This window comes from Grus americana, unplaced genomic scaffold (assembly GCF_028858705.1).
Source record: "Grus americana isolate bGruAme1 unplaced genomic scaffold, bGruAme1.mat H_50, whole genome shotgun sequence".
In the NCBI taxonomy this organism is placed as follows: domain Eukaryota; kingdom Metazoa; phylum Chordata; class Aves; order Gruiformes; family Gruidae; genus Grus; species Grus americana.
Window position 1 is genome coordinate 35,523 of NW_026561372.1, and position 21,104 is coordinate 56,626.

A 21,104-nucleotide genomic window follows, 5' to 3' on the forward strand; every position below is an offset into this window, starting at 1 on the left:
CTTGTTCATAAATTGATTACTTGGTCTTTGGTTTTGTCTTTCTAAGTGCACAGTGTAATATTTAGAGTCAAAGCTACCTTTGTACTTTTTAAAATCTTGTTAATCTATGAAGAATGGAAAAACAAGAGCCAGATGTATAGCCCAATAAAATGGGCAGGAAATCCAGAAACAAACTACAAATTCACTCTTCACCACACAGCACAAAAATCATAGTCACAGCTTCATTTTTAATGTGGAATCACTACAAGTATACAATATTTCAAAAGATCCAGAAACTGGTTAAGAGTTAAAAGCCAGTAGAACAAAAATACAGGAAATCCAAAATACATCTTTGACCTTTTTAATCCTAAATTTTAGGGTCAGATTCCTGAATAGACAAATTTGCTTTATGAGGAAAGAAACTTTGGTATGGAGTTGAACTAGCCACATGAATAGCACCTGTAGCTGTCAAAATAAATAGTAATGGCTAACTAGACACCACGGCAGCAAGATGTCCTCTTAAAAAAAGGCTAAGAACAAGCACATGCTTGGAGCTACGCACCAAGGGTGGACAACTAGTGTAATCTTTTTTTTAAAGCATTTCTGCTTTCTATATTTCTGATGGTGAAATTAATAAGAAATCTTTCCTACAACGAGAAAGCTTTCCTTTTATTTGCTAACCACTAATAATCACTCCCTTAAAAATTGCACTCTGATGCTTGAAGAACAGTGTATTAATTTTCTTTAAGTCTTTAGAGTCCAACTATTTTTCTAAAATATTGTATTTTTTATTCAACAGGCCCATGCCGCTAGCAGTAGGTGCTGCAAACAGAAATATCCCCTTACTCCAAGAGTTACTTATTAAAAAGGTCAAAGACAAATTCGACCTCAAAATAGAACAAAAGGTTTTTTTAATAAATGGTACCAGAGATAACAAATGATCTTTGTAATGTGTGATAGTCTCCTACAGCCATCAATGAAGTAATTGCCGGAATGTTAGTCTATGTTAATCTGGTTTTTATGGGTTTGTAACAAAGCATAATACACATTGAACAGAATGAAACTTCAGTTTTCAGTGTATAATGAATTTTAGTCATTTAATAAATTTTAGTTTTTATTTGTGTATTCCACTGTAGTGCTGTGACAACAAATCACACCTGTGTATCAGAGCATACATCAACAGTATGATGTAACTTGACTTACACCACTGCTATATTTAGCTTTTTGAAAGAGACATAAGCATACACTATGGCCACATCAAATAATTTTCTGGGTTTTTTCTTTGATAACCTTCACTTTTTCAGTAATACTTCACTTTTAAAATTTGAATTATTGAAAAAATCACAGAAAGTTTATACAGGAATAGCTATAAGGAATAACCTCACAGGCACTGATATGACAAACATTTATTTTAAGGGCTGAGAGGCATTAGTATCATATCGACAAAGTTGACTGAAAAGAATGACTAACTTTGTCTAAATGGGAAATGCCTGCCTTTGCTTGTATGTTGAGAAAAGAAATTCAGAAAGTTATTTTTTGGCCTTGCTATGTCACAAAGTCAATCATACAAAGACCTACGCAATTAACCTAAAATGATAGTTTTAAAAGCCCTTCTATTTAAACAAAAACATCATGCAAAACTTTGATCAATTATGCAGTTGCTTTAGAACTGTTGCAAGACCATACTGTATATATTAGCTTTTATACTGCTAATGCACAACTAACAGCAAACTTGATTAGATTAACACAAATTTGTCTTAATTACACCGTTATATCACACTAAGGAGACAAATGCCACAAGATTGGCAAAAACATTTAATTCCGAGCACTCAAATGGCAGGATAATTATGTGTTGTAACCCCTTCACATTTAGAAAAAAACCATAATCCTGCAGTCTCACTTAAAAAAAAAAAAAAGTTCTGTAAAATATTAATTGGGAGGGTAACAGTTTATACTATCTAACACAAAGTAACTTATACAACTAGTGTCAAAGGCAAACAAAAAACCTTCTAAATAAAAAGTCAAAATACACATAGCAATGGAAGCACAAATGCTGCATTAAATACAGTCAATATAAGAAGACAACGCACTTGTTAATAAAAAAGACAAAAAAAAAAAGAAGAAAAGTTACTAAAGTTAGCAACACATTTAAAGAAAATGCAATGAGGGAAAACTATTTTTTCCTATGACAACAGAGTTTCCATTTGCAGTCTTTCCATCCATAATTTGTCTGTTATTGTACATCCATTAAAATATTCAGAATCTCACAGAAGAGCTAGGTTGTACTCTCCCAAATCTAATTCCCAAGTTGGTTTTGGATGTTTTAAACAGACATTATTATGAATGAAGTAAATGCAAGGCAACAAATGGACTTTTTATCACCTTTGATGTGATGACAAACATCATTTTTAAAAGTTATCATAATCTTTTTTGTCTTTTTTTCCCTCTGCTTCAAATCCATCAACCCCATCACTGTCCCTTCTCCTTTTACGATTATTATGGATGTTGAAGCGTTGGTTCATCTGTGGTAACGGATCCATTCCTAAAACTTTGTGTATTTGACGGAATGCAAGGAGTCTCAGTGCAAACTAGAAAAAGGGTAAAAATAAGGTATTTCTGTTAGAAACCAATGTCAATTTTGAGTACTCTGTCAAACAATTAATGAAGAACATTAGCAGTGTACGATATTATGCTTAGCTCTCATAATCTCCTCTTCCTTCCCCCAACGAAGTCAACACAATAAAAAGTGTATGTCATATTTGCTGCTTCTGTACAAAGTACATCATCTCAGTTTAAAGATAATGTACATGTGTTTTAGCTGCTGGACTTGCACTGAAGCAGCTAAGGCTTGTCACATGTCGCATTACATGTTAGTAATCTGTAGCAAAAGGATCAAATGAAGAAGTAGGGGCAGTAAGCTTAAGCTGCAAGCATGAATAGTCAATACTCTCAAGTGGATACAATAAACATGAAAAATTAAACTTACAGACTTATTCATAAAATATTAAATGCCAATGTAATTTGAAATCTAGTAACATACTTCTGTAGAGTGAGCATCTTTATGGATATACATAGATGGGAGGGCTTCAAATTTTTAGCATATTAGAAAATATGCTAATTTTAGTGCAAAAATGAACACTATTATACATCCTCTGTTGTGACTTTTTATTGCCTAGCTTAAGACTGATCATCTGAAAGACTGAACTATGTTCTAAGAAAGGAAAATTCACGTCAACCATATAACTCCATTTAAAAACAAAACAAAATCACCTCCAAAAGCAGCATCAAATTTAGTTACTTCACAGGTACGTTTCCTTACCTGTGCACTCGAAGTAATATCCTCTCGTTGCTGATCTGTCATTACAGCAAGTGTATCAAAAGGATCTTTCTCACAAGGGTCCAAAAGGCCAGGGCCACCTACAATGGTTAGGCTAATTAGTAGCACATGTCTACCTTATTTCAACAAAGATTACAGATTTTACAGTAGTTAAGCATAAGTATACAGACACTGATCAAATGCAACTTGCCTTTGAGGATTATTCCTGAAGATATACACTCAAAAACTCTTCTCAGTGCATCCCCAGGACTCTGTGGTCCAGTAGCGCTGCTAATTGCTTTTTCCACAAGCAACTCCATAGCCTAGACCAACAATAAGAAAATCCAGCCAATTTAGAAAATTAAAACAGAAAAAACCTACTACTGTTGTTCAATACAGAACTTTTGAATTCAGAATTTTGAAGAACTTTACTCATCACAGAACACTTTCAGTTAAAATGGAAAAAAAATCAGGTATTTTGTAAAGATGAATAGAAAGAAAGCTGGTGCAACACTGATTACTGATACTGATAGGCTTCTCATCACAAGTTATTCAAAAGCTTTGTAGAAATTTATACAGTAGTAGTCTACGTATGCAGGTACACAACTTGCCCAAACATTTTTTGAGAGAGTATGAAACGTGGTGGGTCACATTAATCTGTCAACCACATGAATGAACAGCACACAGTATATCTAATGAAATTAACAGGATGATATAGAAAAATAATTTTTTTCTACAAGAGTACAAAAACTTAAAGCATCCTGAATTTAATGATCTTTAAACATTTAAGTGGTTACTAGTTCTTCAGTTTAGCAAAACTGAAGTTCACAGCAAGTTTTCTCCTGGATATAGGCTAACACTAACTCAGATCTTAAAGAAGTGTAAAAAAAATACTGATGACAAACAAGCTTTCTGAAATTGATACAATTGATATTTGATATTAATTAAAATGGTTTGAATGCTCAGCTGTACTTCAAATATTGGGGTTTTTTCTGTATTTCCATTGTTTACCTTTATTAGACAGTATTTTTTCCAGAAAAACCTGTAAAAGATATTTGCAAAAGTAAAGAATACCTTTCCTTAGTTTTATTTCATCATTAAATGGATGTTTCAATACTACCTCTTTGGCAAGTTTAATTCTCAAGCAATGTGTCTCTTGTTTTTTGGTGGTTTTTTGGGGGGCGTTGTTTGTTGGTCCTCCCCACTGAATTTACAGTTGTTCAAATACTGCCTTCTATTTTTACTTTCCAGGAGTAAATACCTATTCTAATGCATGCATGTAACTACAGGCAGTGTTGATTACAATTCTTCACTAAGGGTGCCCATTCCTTTCTAGTTTAGCTCCATTTAACTGATGAATTTCAATTCTTGATTATGGTATTTCCACACTCTCACTGTATCACTCAGGATTTAGCAACAGTACTTTAGTTGTTTTCAAGTATGGAGCAAAATACAGCATGAAAGAAGAAAAGCAGATCATGTTCTTGCATTTACTCAGATCTAATTCTTTTGGATCCTTATACAATACACTAGAGTCTACAACTTAATCCTAGGAAAATGTGAATTATGATGCCCTGGTGTTTACATGCACAAAAGGCTGGATTTCAAGTTTAAAAATCAACCTTGAATAATAGCTCGGAACTTGTTGGAACTTGACAAAATTCTTCCAATTTAGGTAAAGAGGGTGCTACTAATGTCCATATTCAGACTTCCTAATATCTTTTATTTTTACAACTACTTAGGTTCTTTTTGGAAAACTCTGGCATCTCTTTGGTTTGTAACAGGATGCTAGTGTACAAGTTAGAAGTTCTGTATCCAGAAAAATGTATTTCTTCAATCTATGAAATTCCATCTTTGACTGGCAGAAATTAAATATATTTAAAATCACCATTTTCATTCTGTCATTGTTTATCAGTAAGACTTTGCCAACTGGCCAAAAGAACAGCTGACCACATAGACTTCAATGTTGATCTATGTCACTGAGAATGCATCAAGTACCAGGAGCAAACCAGGAATCACTTTTGGAGAGAACTGAGACACAGCTAGGCCTGACACATTGCTTCACACCTCTCTTCCCTTCTGGATGTGCCAGATGATGTGAGAAATAAGAAACAACATTCCTTGCTCTTCATCTATGTGCCTGGTGTGTGTTACAAGAGTTCTAAGGATGCTTTTCTAAAAGTATGCCAGAGTTTATTCTTTGGCAACTCGGTATCACAGTGATATTAAAAGGGCACTTACATACTTCTTAGCTTCTTTCAAGCTATATTTGTGGAGTGTATCTTTCATGAAACACAGCACAGAAACTGGAAATTTTAAAAAAATCTTAAATATTTAAAAACCAGAAACAACTGCTCCACATTTTTCCAGAAGCAATAAATATTATCATAAGTAATTTAATAAAATTGTCTGCAAGCTTAATACAGTTTTAAAACATTTCTTATTGAAATAATGCCAACCACTCAAACTGTCTTGACAATGTTAGCGCTCTTCCTGCCAAAACTGAAAAGGAAGCAGCACAGTACAACAGGATTTTGTCTGTGAAACAAAACAGTCAGAGATAAGTTTACTTCCACATTATACATGTTTCAGAGATTTTGTTTCAGACTAACTTTGTCCAGTCCACAGATTGAACATCTGTTAGTATGTGGAGCACATGCTGTACTCCTGGAGAGCATCACTCAAGATAGTCGATGTGAAAAGAATGCTCCAAGAACACTTGGCTGCAAGAATTAAGTGAGGTAACCTGGTACAACCTAGAGATCTAAGTGACACTAATTAAAATGCTAATGGTGACACATCCGCAGACTGTACTGAAGTACTGTGGTATTTCATCTTAATGATCACAGGAATTACTGTGATTTATTCTTTCAAGTAGCCTTTCTGTTATCACAGAACTATCTGAACACAGCTGACACTATTTTAAATAACTTCCAGTAAACGCCAAGCAATTCAGAGTAGGTGGTTAGAAAAAAATAGATTCTTTTATACAGAGTAAAGGAAAAAAATGCTAAAATCTGGAGTAAGAATGCTACCCACAAATAATACGAAAGAACAAGAAAATTCCTTTGGGGAAAAAAAAAAATCCAGCTCCAAATGACAAAACCTCAGAAAATTAAATTTTTAGAGGGAAACCTATTTGCTGGGAAAACCACCCAAAAAGCCCAAACAAAACCCTACATTACTTTTTGAAAAAGTCTACATTTAAAAACTGTAGTAACACTTCCCTATGTATTACTTGCAGTACCATGTGTATTAAAAAGACTCATTCAAAAGAACATTACTTACCCAGCTTGGAAAATCAGACCAAGTTGGAACCCGCTGACAGAGGTCACGAAGAATACGTATGATAATCACACAGGACTGCAGACCATTAGCTCTAGCCTTGAGAGCAATACAAAATCAAATTAATTAATTCCAGCACCTACAGCAACTAGGACTTGTTGAAAGACTAAAACACCACTGTTCAATGGAAGCTCAGATACAAGATGGAAACAAATCATTCTACAACTTTATTCCATGAGCTGCCATTTACAGCAGTATTTTATACAGGGTTAGTAATTTAAGGTTGTAGAAGTCAAAGTGCACAGGTTATACAAGAACAACATTTCTTGATCCCCTGTACACTTTGACCTATGTTCACTTGTAACAATAAATACAGTATCTTTCTATATTAGAAATAAAAAGGATAAAGTAAAGATCTAAGAAATAGGTATAGAGACTGAAAGGTCAAGGGAATCTGTTTGGTTTCTTTATCGTGCCTTTGCCAGAATGCAAAGTCACTAAACCAAACAGTTGCTTCTCACCTTTCATTCCCTACACTTAATGCACTTAAAGAAATAGGAAAAAAAAAAAAGTCTTAAATCTAAACACAAAGCTTTAAACACATATTCCATTATTTAAAGCAAAGTTACTCTGCAGCCTTATGGAATATATAACAAATATACAACATATGATCACCTCAAGCGAGTCAAGCTTTCAACATCGCCTTCTCAATGACCAGAAAAAAAAATGTCAAATGAGCAATAACTGCAGCAAGCAGTTCCTCTATACTCAACTTTCTACATTTAAATTTAGGGACCAGAAAAAATATTATTAGCAGAAACAATGCTGAGTGTTTTCACACAATTAAACATTTATATTGCAACTGAACTAATCTCTCATAAGGCTACAAGAAGAAAGTAAAATGATGTTCCGAACCTGGAACCACTTAGCGTGGCGTAGAGCAGCCAGAGCGTCAAGGCATTTTTGCCTGTCCAAGACGTCCGGTGGGTCTTTCACCATACCCGAGGTTACATCTAAAATGGATTGAATTGGCAAAATGCAGTGAGGAATGGGTGTTTGACCAGGTGAGCAAGACACTTCCTTAAAGTAGCTTCAATGTCACACATGCCATTTAAAGTTTAAACCCTTGAACAACAAATGTAAATGTTCAATAAAAGTCATTCAATTAGGATCAGGGCATTGACCCAGTACAGAGACCAAGAGCATGTTATACTTTAGCTCTGAGGTTATTTTCAAGTGCATTGCAGATCATGCAATGCGTAGTACTTCTTTACTTAAGCTAACACTGGAAAAACACATATCCCCTAAAATTAAATACTGAAGGAAGGATGGTTGGACACAGTGCACCAGCACAGAGAACACAAGACAGAAGGAACACAAAAATCCACTTTAACCAAGTAGAAACATTCAGACTTAGTTTCTTGTAAATTTTAATGGTCATGTGTTATTTAGGACCTACTCTTTAAAAGAAAAATCTTAAAAGCACTAACTGTTTAGTAATGGTGTTATTTGTCTCATACCTTAAACTTGAAATTATTTTGCTTTAAAAACCTGACTAAAGGAATATGAAATGTTCTTTCAATATTACAGAGTTCTGTTTTTTTCTAGTACCCTCTCTCTTACTCTTATAAATAAAATTCCTCACCCCATAATATATGTGCTCCAATATCATTTTGGATGCAAGGAAGGATCTGAAAGGGGACTGCTTTACTTAAGATTCAGCAGGAAAAAGAAAAGCAAGGAATAGTTTAAAAAACAAAGCAGAATGTCTGAAAGATAAAGAAAATACAGTAGGTCTTGTATATTTAAATGTTCAGAAAGGGATTTAATTACCAAGCTGATTGCTTTGTTACCAAAAAGGAAGAGACTACAGGCTCCTTTTGGAAGTAGTTTAATCAATGAAACTGGAACCACTGAACAATGTGAAATGGTATCCTCGGGATACTTGAAAATTCTACGTATATAATGCAGTGATCAGCTTTAACAGTTATTTGTTTTACTCATTATGAAAATGGCTACTGAGACTAGTAACAAATTATATTGGTGACATAACTGGTGATACACCAGATAAGATGAAACAAAAAGCCCTCACTCAATTGCACTCATTTCACAGGAGCTGGCTGTATGGAACAGTATAGTTTATTCCAGCAAGATATAAATGTATAATATATAATATATTGAGACTCATGAAACAGGCCTGCAAGGAGAGGCTTTTAGGGATGCTGAAGAAAGACAGCTTTGAAACCACCTATTTTACACAAATGTAAAATAAATAGTAGGATACATTACTATACAGACAGCTAAAAAGCCGTGAATGAACATGGTAGTACAACTTTGCAATATAGTAATTAAATTTAATCTGAAGTACTACATTCAGATTTGAGCATTTTTTATATGATAGTCCCATTGCTCTGCACTGCGTGAAAAGGGGAAGGATTTCAAAATAAGAACGAATCTGAGAAGAACATAGGTATCTTCTCACACAGATATTCAAACTTATGGACTGTATGTTAAAGTGGAAAGATGAAAAGCTGCACTAACAAGGCATTTACAGGGCAAATGAAGACATTTAAAGTGGTATTTCCTTTAAAAAAAACCAAAATCAAAAAACCCCCAAACCCAAACCTGTACAAGAGAGGTGCCAGGTAAGGTAACTGATGAAATGAGTACAACCTGGATATGAGACAAGAGTACATTTAGAGAAAACCCACAGCAGGAAAAAGTGGCAAAGTAAGGTTGAGAAATTGAAAATAAAATATGTGTTGTTGGGCCTAGTAGCCTAACCAATTATTTACACTCTTCTAAAACTAATATGCAAATAGGTGACACTGTGCAAACTTTTAGCACAACAATTCATTACATAATTTGAAACTCCAATTACTTCTAATTCTGAAAAACTTCAATTTGAAAAATAATTTTACTAAAAAGAGTTACAGTTTAAGTGCACAGAAGAGGATCTTACTCAGTGTTGGAAATGTTGATCTAAAATGTGCTACTAATAGATATCATGAATACCCTTGAAACTTAAAAAGAGTCTGAAAGTCAGAAGTTGCCAAGGCACCTATTGCACTGAGAGTATATTGACTGAAAAAATGTATCAAGGAAACTCTTGTAATATTTAATCTGTGGATTTTTGCACCTGTTTCACATTTCAGGATTAACCCCTTAAAGACTATTTAACTAAATTCAGATGCCTAACCTGCCACTCTGTTAAGCTAAGACAAAAAAATGAATTAATTTACAAAACACAAGCACAAATTCTTACCCTATATAACTGAATTTATTACTAGCCTAAATATAATATAAGGGGTTAATCTTCAGTTAGACATGCTGTGTCCACACTACCTCTTCATTAAAAGTTAACAGGTATACAAATTTCGTTTAGTTTTATCATGGGAAATACATTTTACCCAGTCAACTATTTCAAGACTAGTGTGAACACTGCTTAATTCTAGGAGAGAGACAAAGACGAAAAGAAAAAAAGAACAACACAAAGTAACAGCAGATGCTAGGACTATGCATCCAAACCCCCTCCTTTGTAAGGCATGGCAGGTGTGACACTGAGCTTTAGAAAACCTTGGTCAAAAATCCTTCCGATGTCTTGGCAGCAACCCCTGACAGGAATCAAGTCCCTCTGCTAGAAGGCTTTGGACCGGGGCTGTTAGCTAAGGATAAAAAAGACACACGCGCACGCATATATGTGTTTTTAAGTATGTACACTTTGTTTGCTGAAGGAAAGATTCCACAGCAGGGGTTAGAGCACTTCAAATATATCAGATTCGGTAAACTGTCAAACGCACAATACTGTAAGGAACAGTAGCTATGCGGTTAACAATTTTATTTCACTGTATTTTTTTTCAGCCTTTTATCATGTAATGGTATTATTACACATCAAACATGGTTCTACTCCACGTGGAAGCCTCAGTCTCATCTTTACTCAAACTGGTTCTTCCGGTAAAGCCTTCCTTATCACCTGAACTAGCTCCCCAAGCGGGCTAAAAAAACCGAAAACTTCAAACCATTGTAAGACACAGAGCATGAGAAGCTGCAGTAAGAAAAAACACAAACACATACTGTTATTCTGCAGCAAATAAGCAGCAGTCTTCGTAATAAGGCCTTCTTTGCTGCAAGAATTTGCAATTCAGTCTTCTATTTGCTCTAGTTTCAAAAGTGAACTTTTCTGCACATCCATTTTATACTGCTCAGTGTCTTGAAGAGAAATCTAACTTGATTTTGCTTGCCTAAAGGCAGTACTGCATTCAGCAGTGAATAAACTCACAATGATCATTTTAACTCAAGTGTGGGTCAGACAAAAATACAGATTTGTTTCCTTTAGGTGGCATAAATTAAGGGATTGATGGTAGTAATTCCAAATTTATTTTATTTTTAGTCCACATCATAGAATTTTAGGCCAGAAACCACTTAATTGAAATTGAGTATTCTGGCAGGAATCAATACTGCACTTTTGCACAGTACATTAAGGAATAAACATGGTGTTTAAGGTTAACTTCATTTAATAATTAATCTAATTTAATAATCAAATCTTTTAAGCTAAAGTATTCTTTATGAACTTAAATAATACATGAAGTCTGATTCAGCACAGACAAATCAAGAGTCACGTTACAGATTGTCAGAAAAACCCAGAATTGGTTGGGTGTGACAGTACATGTACAAAGCCTTTACAGCTACGAATAATATGCAGAGCTTAAAAATCGTGTACAAAGCACTCTTAAAGACTCTTCAGAAGTCATCCAAACCAGAGAATGCATCTTCAACTTCTCCTTTCTGATTATGTAGGACGACTTTGTTAACACAGCTTGCTTACAAAGCACTAGTCACAGCTACAGAACATTTACTAATGCAATATAAAAACCTCAAGTATTTTAGAGGACATGTAATGATGAGATGAAATAAAAAACTTCTGTGGCTTATATAAATACGTATATACACAAGCACATGTATACATACACACATACAATTTTTTTCAACCTGTACATAAGAAGTGTTAAGATAGCCTCAAATTTCCTATGTATAGGTTCACTGTTGAACACCAGAACCCTGTTTGCCATGATCTCTTTCAACTATGAAAATACAGGATTAAAAGGAAACAAAAGTTTATTTTATCTGACCCGTAAACAAAAAGAACCAATGTACTGCAGACATTAATCATGCTTGTTGGCTTAAAAGCTTTTGGAGCTTTGAAAGTGTTACAGAACAGACCCTAAAGCAACACTGCTGGCACCAGAGAAACTGTGGACTTCAGAAATGTAAATTGATTTACAAGCTCCACCTTCTGCTTCAGCTCAACGACAAAGCCATTTCATATTGTACTAGTCTGGGTTTGCCAGTTGGATAGAAGACTGATTGTAATACCAGGAGCCTAAATATACTCAAAAAGCACTCCAGACCAAAAAGCAACCTCAGAGAGCTGGAAAAAATTGCATTGTCTTTTAAAGTCAGAAGCACTGTTACCATCAAAAGTATAATAAAAGTGCATTTGAAGTGGCGCTGCTATTTGGAATGTGTAAGTGATGGTAATACTGATCCAGTTTAAACCCAAAAACCTGTGATTTGATTTTCTAAAGCCATATAATCTTTCTCTTAGGGCAAGACTGCTCTAGAAAGCCAGTTTACAGCCACTTGCTATAAAATACTTAGTTTTCCACATAATTTTAAAAGACAAGAAAAAAAAATCAAGTTTGTACCTTTTCCAGAAAGCTGAGGTTGGACATAGAGTTAGAAATTTTAAAAATTAAATGAACACATCATATAAGCATTTATTTTAACCAACTGTTGTCTACGAAGACTGGTTGTTGAAAAACAAGGTTTCGATCAAATACATGTGCCAGCATGTTGCCTTCCAGGACCTTAATGCCATCTTAAGCAGAATAGATAAACATTAAAAAACAGGTGAGAAAGAAGTAACATCTTTAACAACTTCCCAACCTCCATCCCTCATGTTCTCCTCCCGAATGACTGGAGATGTCAGTGTGATAGTAACTTGCATTTTGGGTTCCACACATGAATTTAAAATTATTGCTGCTTCTGGGACCGCACACTTGATATCGTATTTCTCAGGGCTTATTACCTACATATCGAGAAACAGAAATTTCCATTAGCATATGGCCAACAACAGTGTGGGGAAGAAAATGGATTTCAACATAGTCTCTTTAACAGAAAGACAGAAACGCAGTATAATTATATGAAGCAGATACCTCTGTGTTCAAAGAAACCACAGTATACACAGATAAGATACATCTATGGACTTGCATACTGTTTCCAAACCGTTAATGAAAATACACAGCACTCACCAAGCATGCAAAAGAAAAAAGCTACCCAGAAAGGAAACATAACAAGAACCTTCATAGTGTTTGAGATAAGAACAAAAGGCAAGATAAACACCATGGAAAAAACGTAAGAGTAACTAACAAGGTGGTTATTCTGAATTGCTTCTTGCAACTAGATTGCATAATTCTAAACACCCTCAAAAGGAAGCTGTAGGCACCTCTGTCACCATCTTCCACAAACTAGAGGGACAAGTGACTTCTCCACAAAGCCAGACGAAGATGTGCAGTTTTTAAATTTTCTTCTGTTCAGTTACTTCAAATGAGAGCAAACTCAGGATTATTTTCTAAATAATCTGATCCTGCTAAAGCCTCTACCTTGCCACTGATTCTGCCGAACATTTTACTACACAGTACTGAAATATTAATGCTGTGACAAGTGTTCTATAACAATGGTGGACAGGCTCTGTTCAGCAGACAGTAGAGACTTTATTCTACACTTTCATTTCTTGTGGAAATAGAGCAAATGGTTTATATGAATTCCACTAAATGGTCTTAAGACTGTGTGTAATTTTTTTTTAAAGGACCAAATTAAAAAAAGCCCAACACACAAGATTTAGTTAACTATCTGTGTAACTACAAAGCACTAACACATACAAATAGGAAACAAGATGTAAGTACAAACAGACTGGCATTAAGAGAGAACTTTGATCTTCAGACAGCAAGCTTCCTGTAACACTGCACAAATTACCTCTATCGCTGTCGGTAACTGGATAATAGTCTTTGTTCATTTCTATTTACCAATTAAATGAAATCTATTAAATTATGATTAACACTACACTGCTAGAGTTAACACCTAGACAATTGTATGGACACAATGTACAGAAAGCAAAACATGCAGCATAGTCCCTGAATTCAGATGGAAATACTCAGAAAATGGAAATAAACTGAACCTGAGCTATGAAACGTGTCGCAGTTGAGTCCCACAGACATGTGACTTGAGGACAGATATTTACTGTATTTTTACAAAAATTCAAATCCAAAAATCTAAATTCTACTTACTGCAAGTTGTTTGGGAAGACTCTCAGCAATACGACTGAGTAACGTCTTTGAAGGCTTCTCAGCACATAACAAAACAAGATTGACATTTCGGTCTCCACGGAGTAGCAAACCTTTAGCCAAAACGCCTACTCGTAAAACTCCTTTCAAAGCTCTGTGAATAATAATTAAAAGTTGCATTTAAAGTAATATAAAAACCTTAAAATTAATCCTTAAGATAGAAAAGTGGGGAAAAAGTAATAAAAAAGGAGTGTTCCACATACGTTTGAGGCCATAGGGACATATACCATATCAAAACCCAAAGAGAAGAGAATCTCTGGAAGCACTGGTAACAGTGTAAGGAAAAACTTCAAAAACAAATGATAAAACTCTTAAAAAGTAATTAAAAACATACCTGTCTTTACTGCCATCTTTTTTGTCATCTCCCTCTTTGTTCTTGCTTTTTTCATGATCAGTCATGTTGTCAGAAACAAGTTTCAAAGCACGCTCAGTGATAGAAACAATTTTTTGTACTGCTTGAAGTTCCTCCTCTGTTGGATATATAGCGGCATGTTTGGTCATCACATAGCGGTCATCAGAGGAGTCAGGGCGACGTAGAGGCTAAACAGATGAAAAAACGTATTTCTGAAATTTGGGTACACTTCCAAGTTCACAAATGGTAACTGACCAAAACCCAAACATGTGGCTAAACAACAGAATATTCAAACCTCAAATTGCTGAAATGTAGCAAAACATAAAATGAAGTGTCCTTAACAACTTACAATGGTCACAATCAATCATGTCTGAAAAAACATGAAATGTATCAAAATTAAACTATGAAATCCCAGTATCTCTCCAACATAAATATCTATTGTCTTTCTATCAACTAGGAAATACTTGTGTATTGCTGCAAAATAAAGTATCCATGATTGCTTTCATAGAATGACAGAATTCAAATAGGAAGGGACCTCAGGAGGTCCTCTAGTCCAAGCTCCTGTGCAAGCCATGGTCAGCTATAAGACCACATCATGTTGCTCAGGATTTTATCCAGTTGGTACTTGAAAACCGTGAAAGATAGAGGCTGCGCAACAAAAAAAAATATTCCCTGTATTCAATCTGAACCTCTTCTGTCTTAACTTAAGCTGGTTGTATCTCACCCTCTCATGACTGCAAAGAGTCTGGCTCCACTGTCTTTATAACACACAGGCATTAGAAGGCTGTTATATTCCACTGAAGCGCACTCTTCTCCAGGCTGAACAAGCCCAGATCCCTCAGTCTCTCCCCACAGGGCAGGTGTTCCAGACCCCTGACCATCCTGGTAGCCCCACACTGAACCTGCTATGGTTTACAGTATTTTTCTTGTACTGGAATGCAGTATTGCAGTTTGGTTCTAATGAAAGCTAATCACTTCCCTTCATCTACTGATTATGCTCCTGTTAATACAACCCAGGATGCTGTTGGCTTTCCTTGCTGCCAGGGTACAGTGCTGACTCATGTTCAGCTTGCTATCTGCCAAGATCCCCAAATCCCTTTCAGCAGGGCTGCTACCCAGCCTGTCCCTCCCCAGCCTGTGTCAGTGCAAAGGGTTATTCCTTCCCAAGTACAGCATTAGGCATTTGTCCTTGCAGAATTCCATAAAGTTCTGTTGGTCCATTCCTCCAGTCTGCCTAGGCCCCTTGGATGGTAACCCTGCCACTGAATTGATTCAGTTTCATGCCAGCTGCAAACACCTTATGAGTGTGCACTCACTCCATCACTTTTCAGATCATTGATGAGGTGCTAATGAGACAAGTTCCAGGATAAACCCATGTGGTACTGCACTTGTTACTGACCTCCAGGTAGTGAGCGTAAGACCCACCACTAACCATTATCCTCTGGGACTGATGATCCAACCACTTTTTATCCATACGTTTATCCACAATTAGATAAATACTGTATAATGCAACTAAATAAAATAAAAAGTAGTACACAAATCCAGAGTGACTTGTATTTCAGAAGAAGCAGTATTTGTCTTTAAGGCATCCTTCTGTCATTTCAGTGGACTTATTTTGGAAGACAGGTCCACCTACACAGTTTCATTAGCAAGTAATTTCTTCTTCACTTTTCCAAATCCTTTATTAAGAAACTTTATTAGAGACAACTGAACTAACACTGAATAATTTATAGTTCTTAACTGTGCCACCTGGCAAGTAACATTTCTTTTTTTTTTCTCAAGAAACTCACAGCTGGTCCTTGGGGCTGAGGAGGCATTCCTGGTCTAACTCCCAACAGGCCTAGAGGTCCTGGAGGACCGTGAGGATATCCTCCATCTGGTATTCTGCGACGATCATCCCAGTGATGCTGCTCTTCCTCCATTCTCCTCCAGTACATGTCCTCTTCATATCGCCTGAAGTATATCAATCAAAGAGTTCTCTTTATACAGCAGTTAATATTTGCAACTATTCTAAATTAATTGTTCTATGTCCTCACTAATTCATTTCCAGTAGTCATAAGCAAATACCAGTGAACTCTTGTGGTGGTGCAACATCCCCCTCTTGAACAATTGTACTTGGTGCAATTTCTCCCCCTTTTTCTGGGCCACATGCCAGGGCAGCACACCAGAGCATTAAGGCACCCCTTTAATGTGCTGGGCTCTTGTTTCTCTTGGGAATGGAAACAGCCCAGTACCTCTGTACTTGGACCATGACGCTCTTGCTCCCCTGTTCTTTGGGAACAATAATGACAATCAATCACATACGGAGAGCCTGGTACATGTGTACCTGGGTCATGGCCCAAAAGGGGGTGATGCCAGAAAAGTTCTGAATCTGTGTGACTAGTGGAAAGTATCAGAATATTTTGCCATCCAAGCTGGGCTTAAGTGGAAAAGTCAATTATCTCAGATCCTATGAACAGTGATTCTTACTGAGGCCCTTTGAGCTCTCCTGAATCGCAGCGGGCTGTGACCAGCATTGCCCCTGAGCTGGGACACCTGTCAGGCACAAACTCCTTGAGAACTGTCTGCCAACGGAAGGCCAGGGCGAAGTCAGCCTCCTTGAGTCTCAACTATCACCCATTGAGGAATGCCGATGTGTTGTATTTACTCTAAACTGAAAGAGGGAAATCTTAACGATAAGCTAGCTTCCTTTATCCACCTCTCTACCTAAGTGTTTAAATACACACATTTGCCTTCATGACCGTGGGTAACATATATTGCTGGGCCCAAATATTTCTGTCTCTGACTACCTGCATGTTTTATGTTTTTATATATATATATATGTATCTATAAACTTTGATTTAAGATACCTTATAGTAAGTTAGTGTGAATCTTGTCATCTTTGAATCTGTAATTAAGTTGCTGTTTTGATCATAATATATTTAACTGAATTACTTGTAAATCTTTACATTAGTCAATCATTGAATGCTGCTAAAATTCAACCTTTAACTCATCCTATTAATAAATTTTGAATTGACTGAATTGTAACTGTGTCAAACTCCTTCACTTGCAACAACTCCTGAGGGTAACTAAAATGAATGGTTATTTTGAAAGTGGGTCTGAATTTACAGAAAAATAATTCTAGTAAGTCTGCATTCCTCAGAGGGATTGAACACTAACAAACAAAAACCCCAGAAGGATAATGACAACTTAAGTTAAAACAAGACAGTACAGAGTTCCCAAAACAAGTATTCGAAATAAGTAACTACAGAAACAGAGTTAGTTTTAGATAATCTGACTGCAGCTTTGTCTCATTCATTGACAAAAAGGAACTCATTACCTCATTTCCATCCTCCAGCGTTCTTCTTCTTCTCGCCTTCTCCAGTATTCCTCTTTCTGCATCTGTTTCCTCATCTTCTCTTCTTGAATTTTTCTTGCTCGAATACTGGGCTTTACTTCTACTTGTAAGTCTGGGTTTACTTTTTTCTAGTTCAGAAAAAATAATAAATGAAATGTTCTTTTCCTCTTTTCATCTCAAGGTTACAGAGTTCTGACATATTTAACACACCCTACTGCACTACAATAAAATCAAGGGGAGTAAAATGCAGGTTTAGAACTGCATTGAACGAGTAGTTGAAGAAGAAAAATCTGTGTCCAGTATTTTAAAAGAAAGAAATAGCAACTACAAATAGCATGAATTCCCTCTTCGCTTATATGAGAGCAAAGGAATTTAAGATGAAATTGTTACATTAAATACTGGGTAATTTGCTGTTCATTCTGTAGCAGGATACTCCATAGCCTGAAAAGCATTTCATCTTAACCACAGTGTGTTTCCTGATGCCCTGTTATTGAAGGGTCCCTCATATAGGGGCATAATCATGAGTTACTGAATAAAATTTTCTGCCAGTTTTTCCTCTTCTTTCATCCCTTTCATAATTATGCAGGTCCACTGCATCTCCTGTGACCACAGTAGATTCTTCCAATATAATCTCACAATAATCAAAATGCACACCATATGTCAGTACAGGTGTCTCTCCATTCATGATGAAAAAATCTGCAACACTTGTTTTTCAAATGTCTCCACAAAGGGTTTATGTGGTTTATCCTACTAAAAGCCTGGAGCACTACTATTTTACACAATTTGAAATTTATGGTAAACAACATAAAGAACCTCCTGATGCTTGCATAAGTTGTACCATATTTTAATGTGGCAAAGGTTGCCTGAAAGAAATGTTCAAAATGTTTAAAAAAACCCCAAACCATTTACAGTTTCTCAGTCTGCATTACTCCCTAAGAAATATATTTCTCTACCTTTTTTATATGCTGTTTACTCAAAGTACCTACTTAAGTCCAGTCTTTAAATGTAAGAACATGTAATCAGTCAGCTGACAGCTGGTGGATTTGCAGATAGAAGCATTAGCATTTCAACTAACCTTATACTGAAGTCTGTGCCGCCTTCCTTTTAAGTGCATCTCCTTGGCATTAGGATCATTAAAACTGCATTCGCAAAGTTTACAGTGAAAGCGGATCACCTTTCCTTCATCATTTCTTACCTGGAAAATAAAGTTATAACACATTTGGCTTTTCTTTTTCTTTTTTTACAAAAAAACCAAACAAAGCTGATGTAAAAATTAATCTAATTCAGTGACACTGGATAACGTCTGCTTGTCTCAAGAGAAAAAGTTCAAATAACTGAAAGAAGACAAAGTAGAACTTTCAATTCTGACACGACACCCCATTGTGCTTCGTAATGAATAAAGAACAAAGTTCTTCCATTCCAAAGAGTACACAGCTTTAAACTCAAGCCTTAACATACTAAGTTGAATAATTACAAACACATAAATCATGAAAAATTTACATCAGACTTCATCCACATATCTCATACCACTCACATGAAGAATGTCCCACTGAGCATAAAAGAAACATGCGCAATACAAAAATGTGAACATAAGCGTAAGCCTGTGCAGGTTCAATGCTTTGTCATTTCTATCTTCCAGGAGGACCCAGGGAATTACAGGTCATTCAGCCTCACCTTGATCCCTGGGAAGGTGATGGAGCAGCTAGCCTGGAACCCATTACCAGGCACATTAAGGGCAAGAAAATCATCAGGAGTAGTCAGCACGGCTTCCCCAAGGGGAAGTCATGCATGATCAACTTGATAAATTTCTGCAAAGAAATGAAATGACCGGCCTGGCACATGAGGAGAGAGCAGTTGATATTGTCTACCTGGACTTCAGTAATGCCTTTGACACAGTCCCACCATAATACCCTCATCCACAAGCTGTTAATATATGGGCTGGATAAGCACACAGTGCGGTGGATTGAAAACTGGCAGAATGGCCAGGCCCAGAGGGCAGTGATCAGCAGAATGAAGCCCAGTTGGAGGCTAGTAACTAGCAGTGTCCCCAGGGGTCAATACTGGGTCCAGTCCTGTTTAACATCTTCATTAATGATTTGGATGATGGGGCAGAGTGTACCCTCTGCAAGTCTGCTGAGGACACAAAACTGGGAGGAGTGACTGATATGCCAGAGGGTCATGCTGACATCCAGAGAAGAGAGATTTCGATGGGCTGGAGAAATGGGCTGACAGGAACCTCATGAAGTTCAACAAGGGGAAGTGCAAAGTTCTGTATCCAGCAAGGAACAACGCCTTGCACCAAGAAATGCTGGGGCCACCCAGCTGGAAAGCAGCTTGGCAGAAAAGGACCTGGGGGTCCTGGTGGACAGCCAAGTTGAACATGAGCCAGCGATGTGTTCTTGCAGCAAAGGCGGTGAATGACATCCTGCGCTGCATTAGACAAAGTATTGTCAGCAGGTCGAGGGAGGCGATCCTTCCCCTCTAACTTGGCGCTGGTGAGGCCACAGCTGGAGTCCTGTGTCCAGTTCTGAGCTCCCACTACAAGAGAGACATGGACATGCTGGAGAGAGTCCAACAAGGGGCCCACAAAGATGATGAAGGGGCTGCAGCATCTCTCCTATGAGGAAAGGCTGTGAGAGCAGGGACTGTCTAGCCTAGAGAAGAGAAAGCTGAGGGAGAATCTTCTCAATGTATGTAAATACCTGAGGGAAGGGTGCGAAGAAGAGAGGGCCAGCTCTTTTCAGTGGTGCCCAGTGACATGACCAAAGGCAATGGGCACAAACTGAAACACAGGAGGTTCCCTCTGAACATAAGGAAACACTTTTTAATGTGAGGCCGGCTGAGCACTGGCACAGGTTGCCCAGGGAAGTTCTGAAGTCTCCATCCTTGGAGATACTCAAAAGCCATATGGACACGGTCCTAGGCAATGGCTCAAGGCGGCCCTGCTGGAGCAGGTGGGTTGAACCAGATGACCTCCAGAGGTCCCTTCCAAACTCAACCACACCGTGATTCTATTCAATATTAAACAATTTTTTACTAAAATAGTTTAAAAATAATACACATTTTCATATAATACCTCCTCCACATAGTCATGGCCCACTGGCTGGACATCACTTTGCAAGGCGGCAAGAGTTGTGGGAGTCACTGGTTCAGCTGCTGTGTCTGGTTTTACTTCCTGTGTTTGTACTGGAGCAGCAGGAGTTGTTTTAACACTTTCAGCTGATTTCATTTCTTCTAGTTTACTTCCTGTTGTCTGAAGCTTATTGCCACCTACAAATCAAAAAATTAAATCATTAACTTTCATTAAATGAGGATGTGATTACATATAATGTGCAAACTGAAGACCTTATTTGCAAATATCAATGTTCTGGCCAAACCGTTATCAGTTTTTTTAAACTAGTTAAAACTTAAACGTATTTTAAATACAATTAA

General features: G+C 36.8%; 1 protein-coding gene across 1 annotated transcript in view; it reads right to left on the reverse strand.

Moving 5' to 3' along the window:
* Nucleotides 1-212: 212 nt before the first annotated feature.
* Nucleotides 213-21,104, reverse strand: part of LOC129200326 (zinc finger RNA-binding protein-like) — a gene marked incomplete at its 5' end in the record, with an annotated part of 30,486 nt that continues 9,594 nt past the window's right edge. Inside the window, 12 exons of the mRNA XM_054811652.1 lie at nucleotides 213-2,567; nucleotides 3,299-3,396; nucleotides 3,507-3,618; nucleotides 6,584-6,679; nucleotides 7,496-7,593; nucleotides 12,527-12,668; nucleotides 13,927-14,077; nucleotides 14,318-14,523; nucleotides 16,126-16,288; nucleotides 17,655-17,800; nucleotides 18,748-18,867; nucleotides 20,749-20,942. Coding sequence (XP_054667627.1) covers nucleotides 2,388-2,567; nucleotides 3,299-3,396; nucleotides 3,507-3,618; nucleotides 6,584-6,679; nucleotides 7,496-7,593; nucleotides 12,527-12,668; nucleotides 13,927-14,077; nucleotides 14,318-14,523; nucleotides 16,126-16,288; nucleotides 17,655-17,800; nucleotides 18,748-18,867; nucleotides 20,749-20,942 — 1,706 coding nt within the window. The remainder of the gene's footprint in view (nucleotides 2,568-3,298; nucleotides 3,397-3,506; nucleotides 3,619-6,583; nucleotides 6,680-7,495; nucleotides 7,594-12,526; nucleotides 12,669-13,926; nucleotides 14,078-14,317; nucleotides 14,524-16,125; nucleotides 16,289-17,654; nucleotides 17,801-18,747; nucleotides 18,868-20,748; nucleotides 20,943-21,104) is intronic.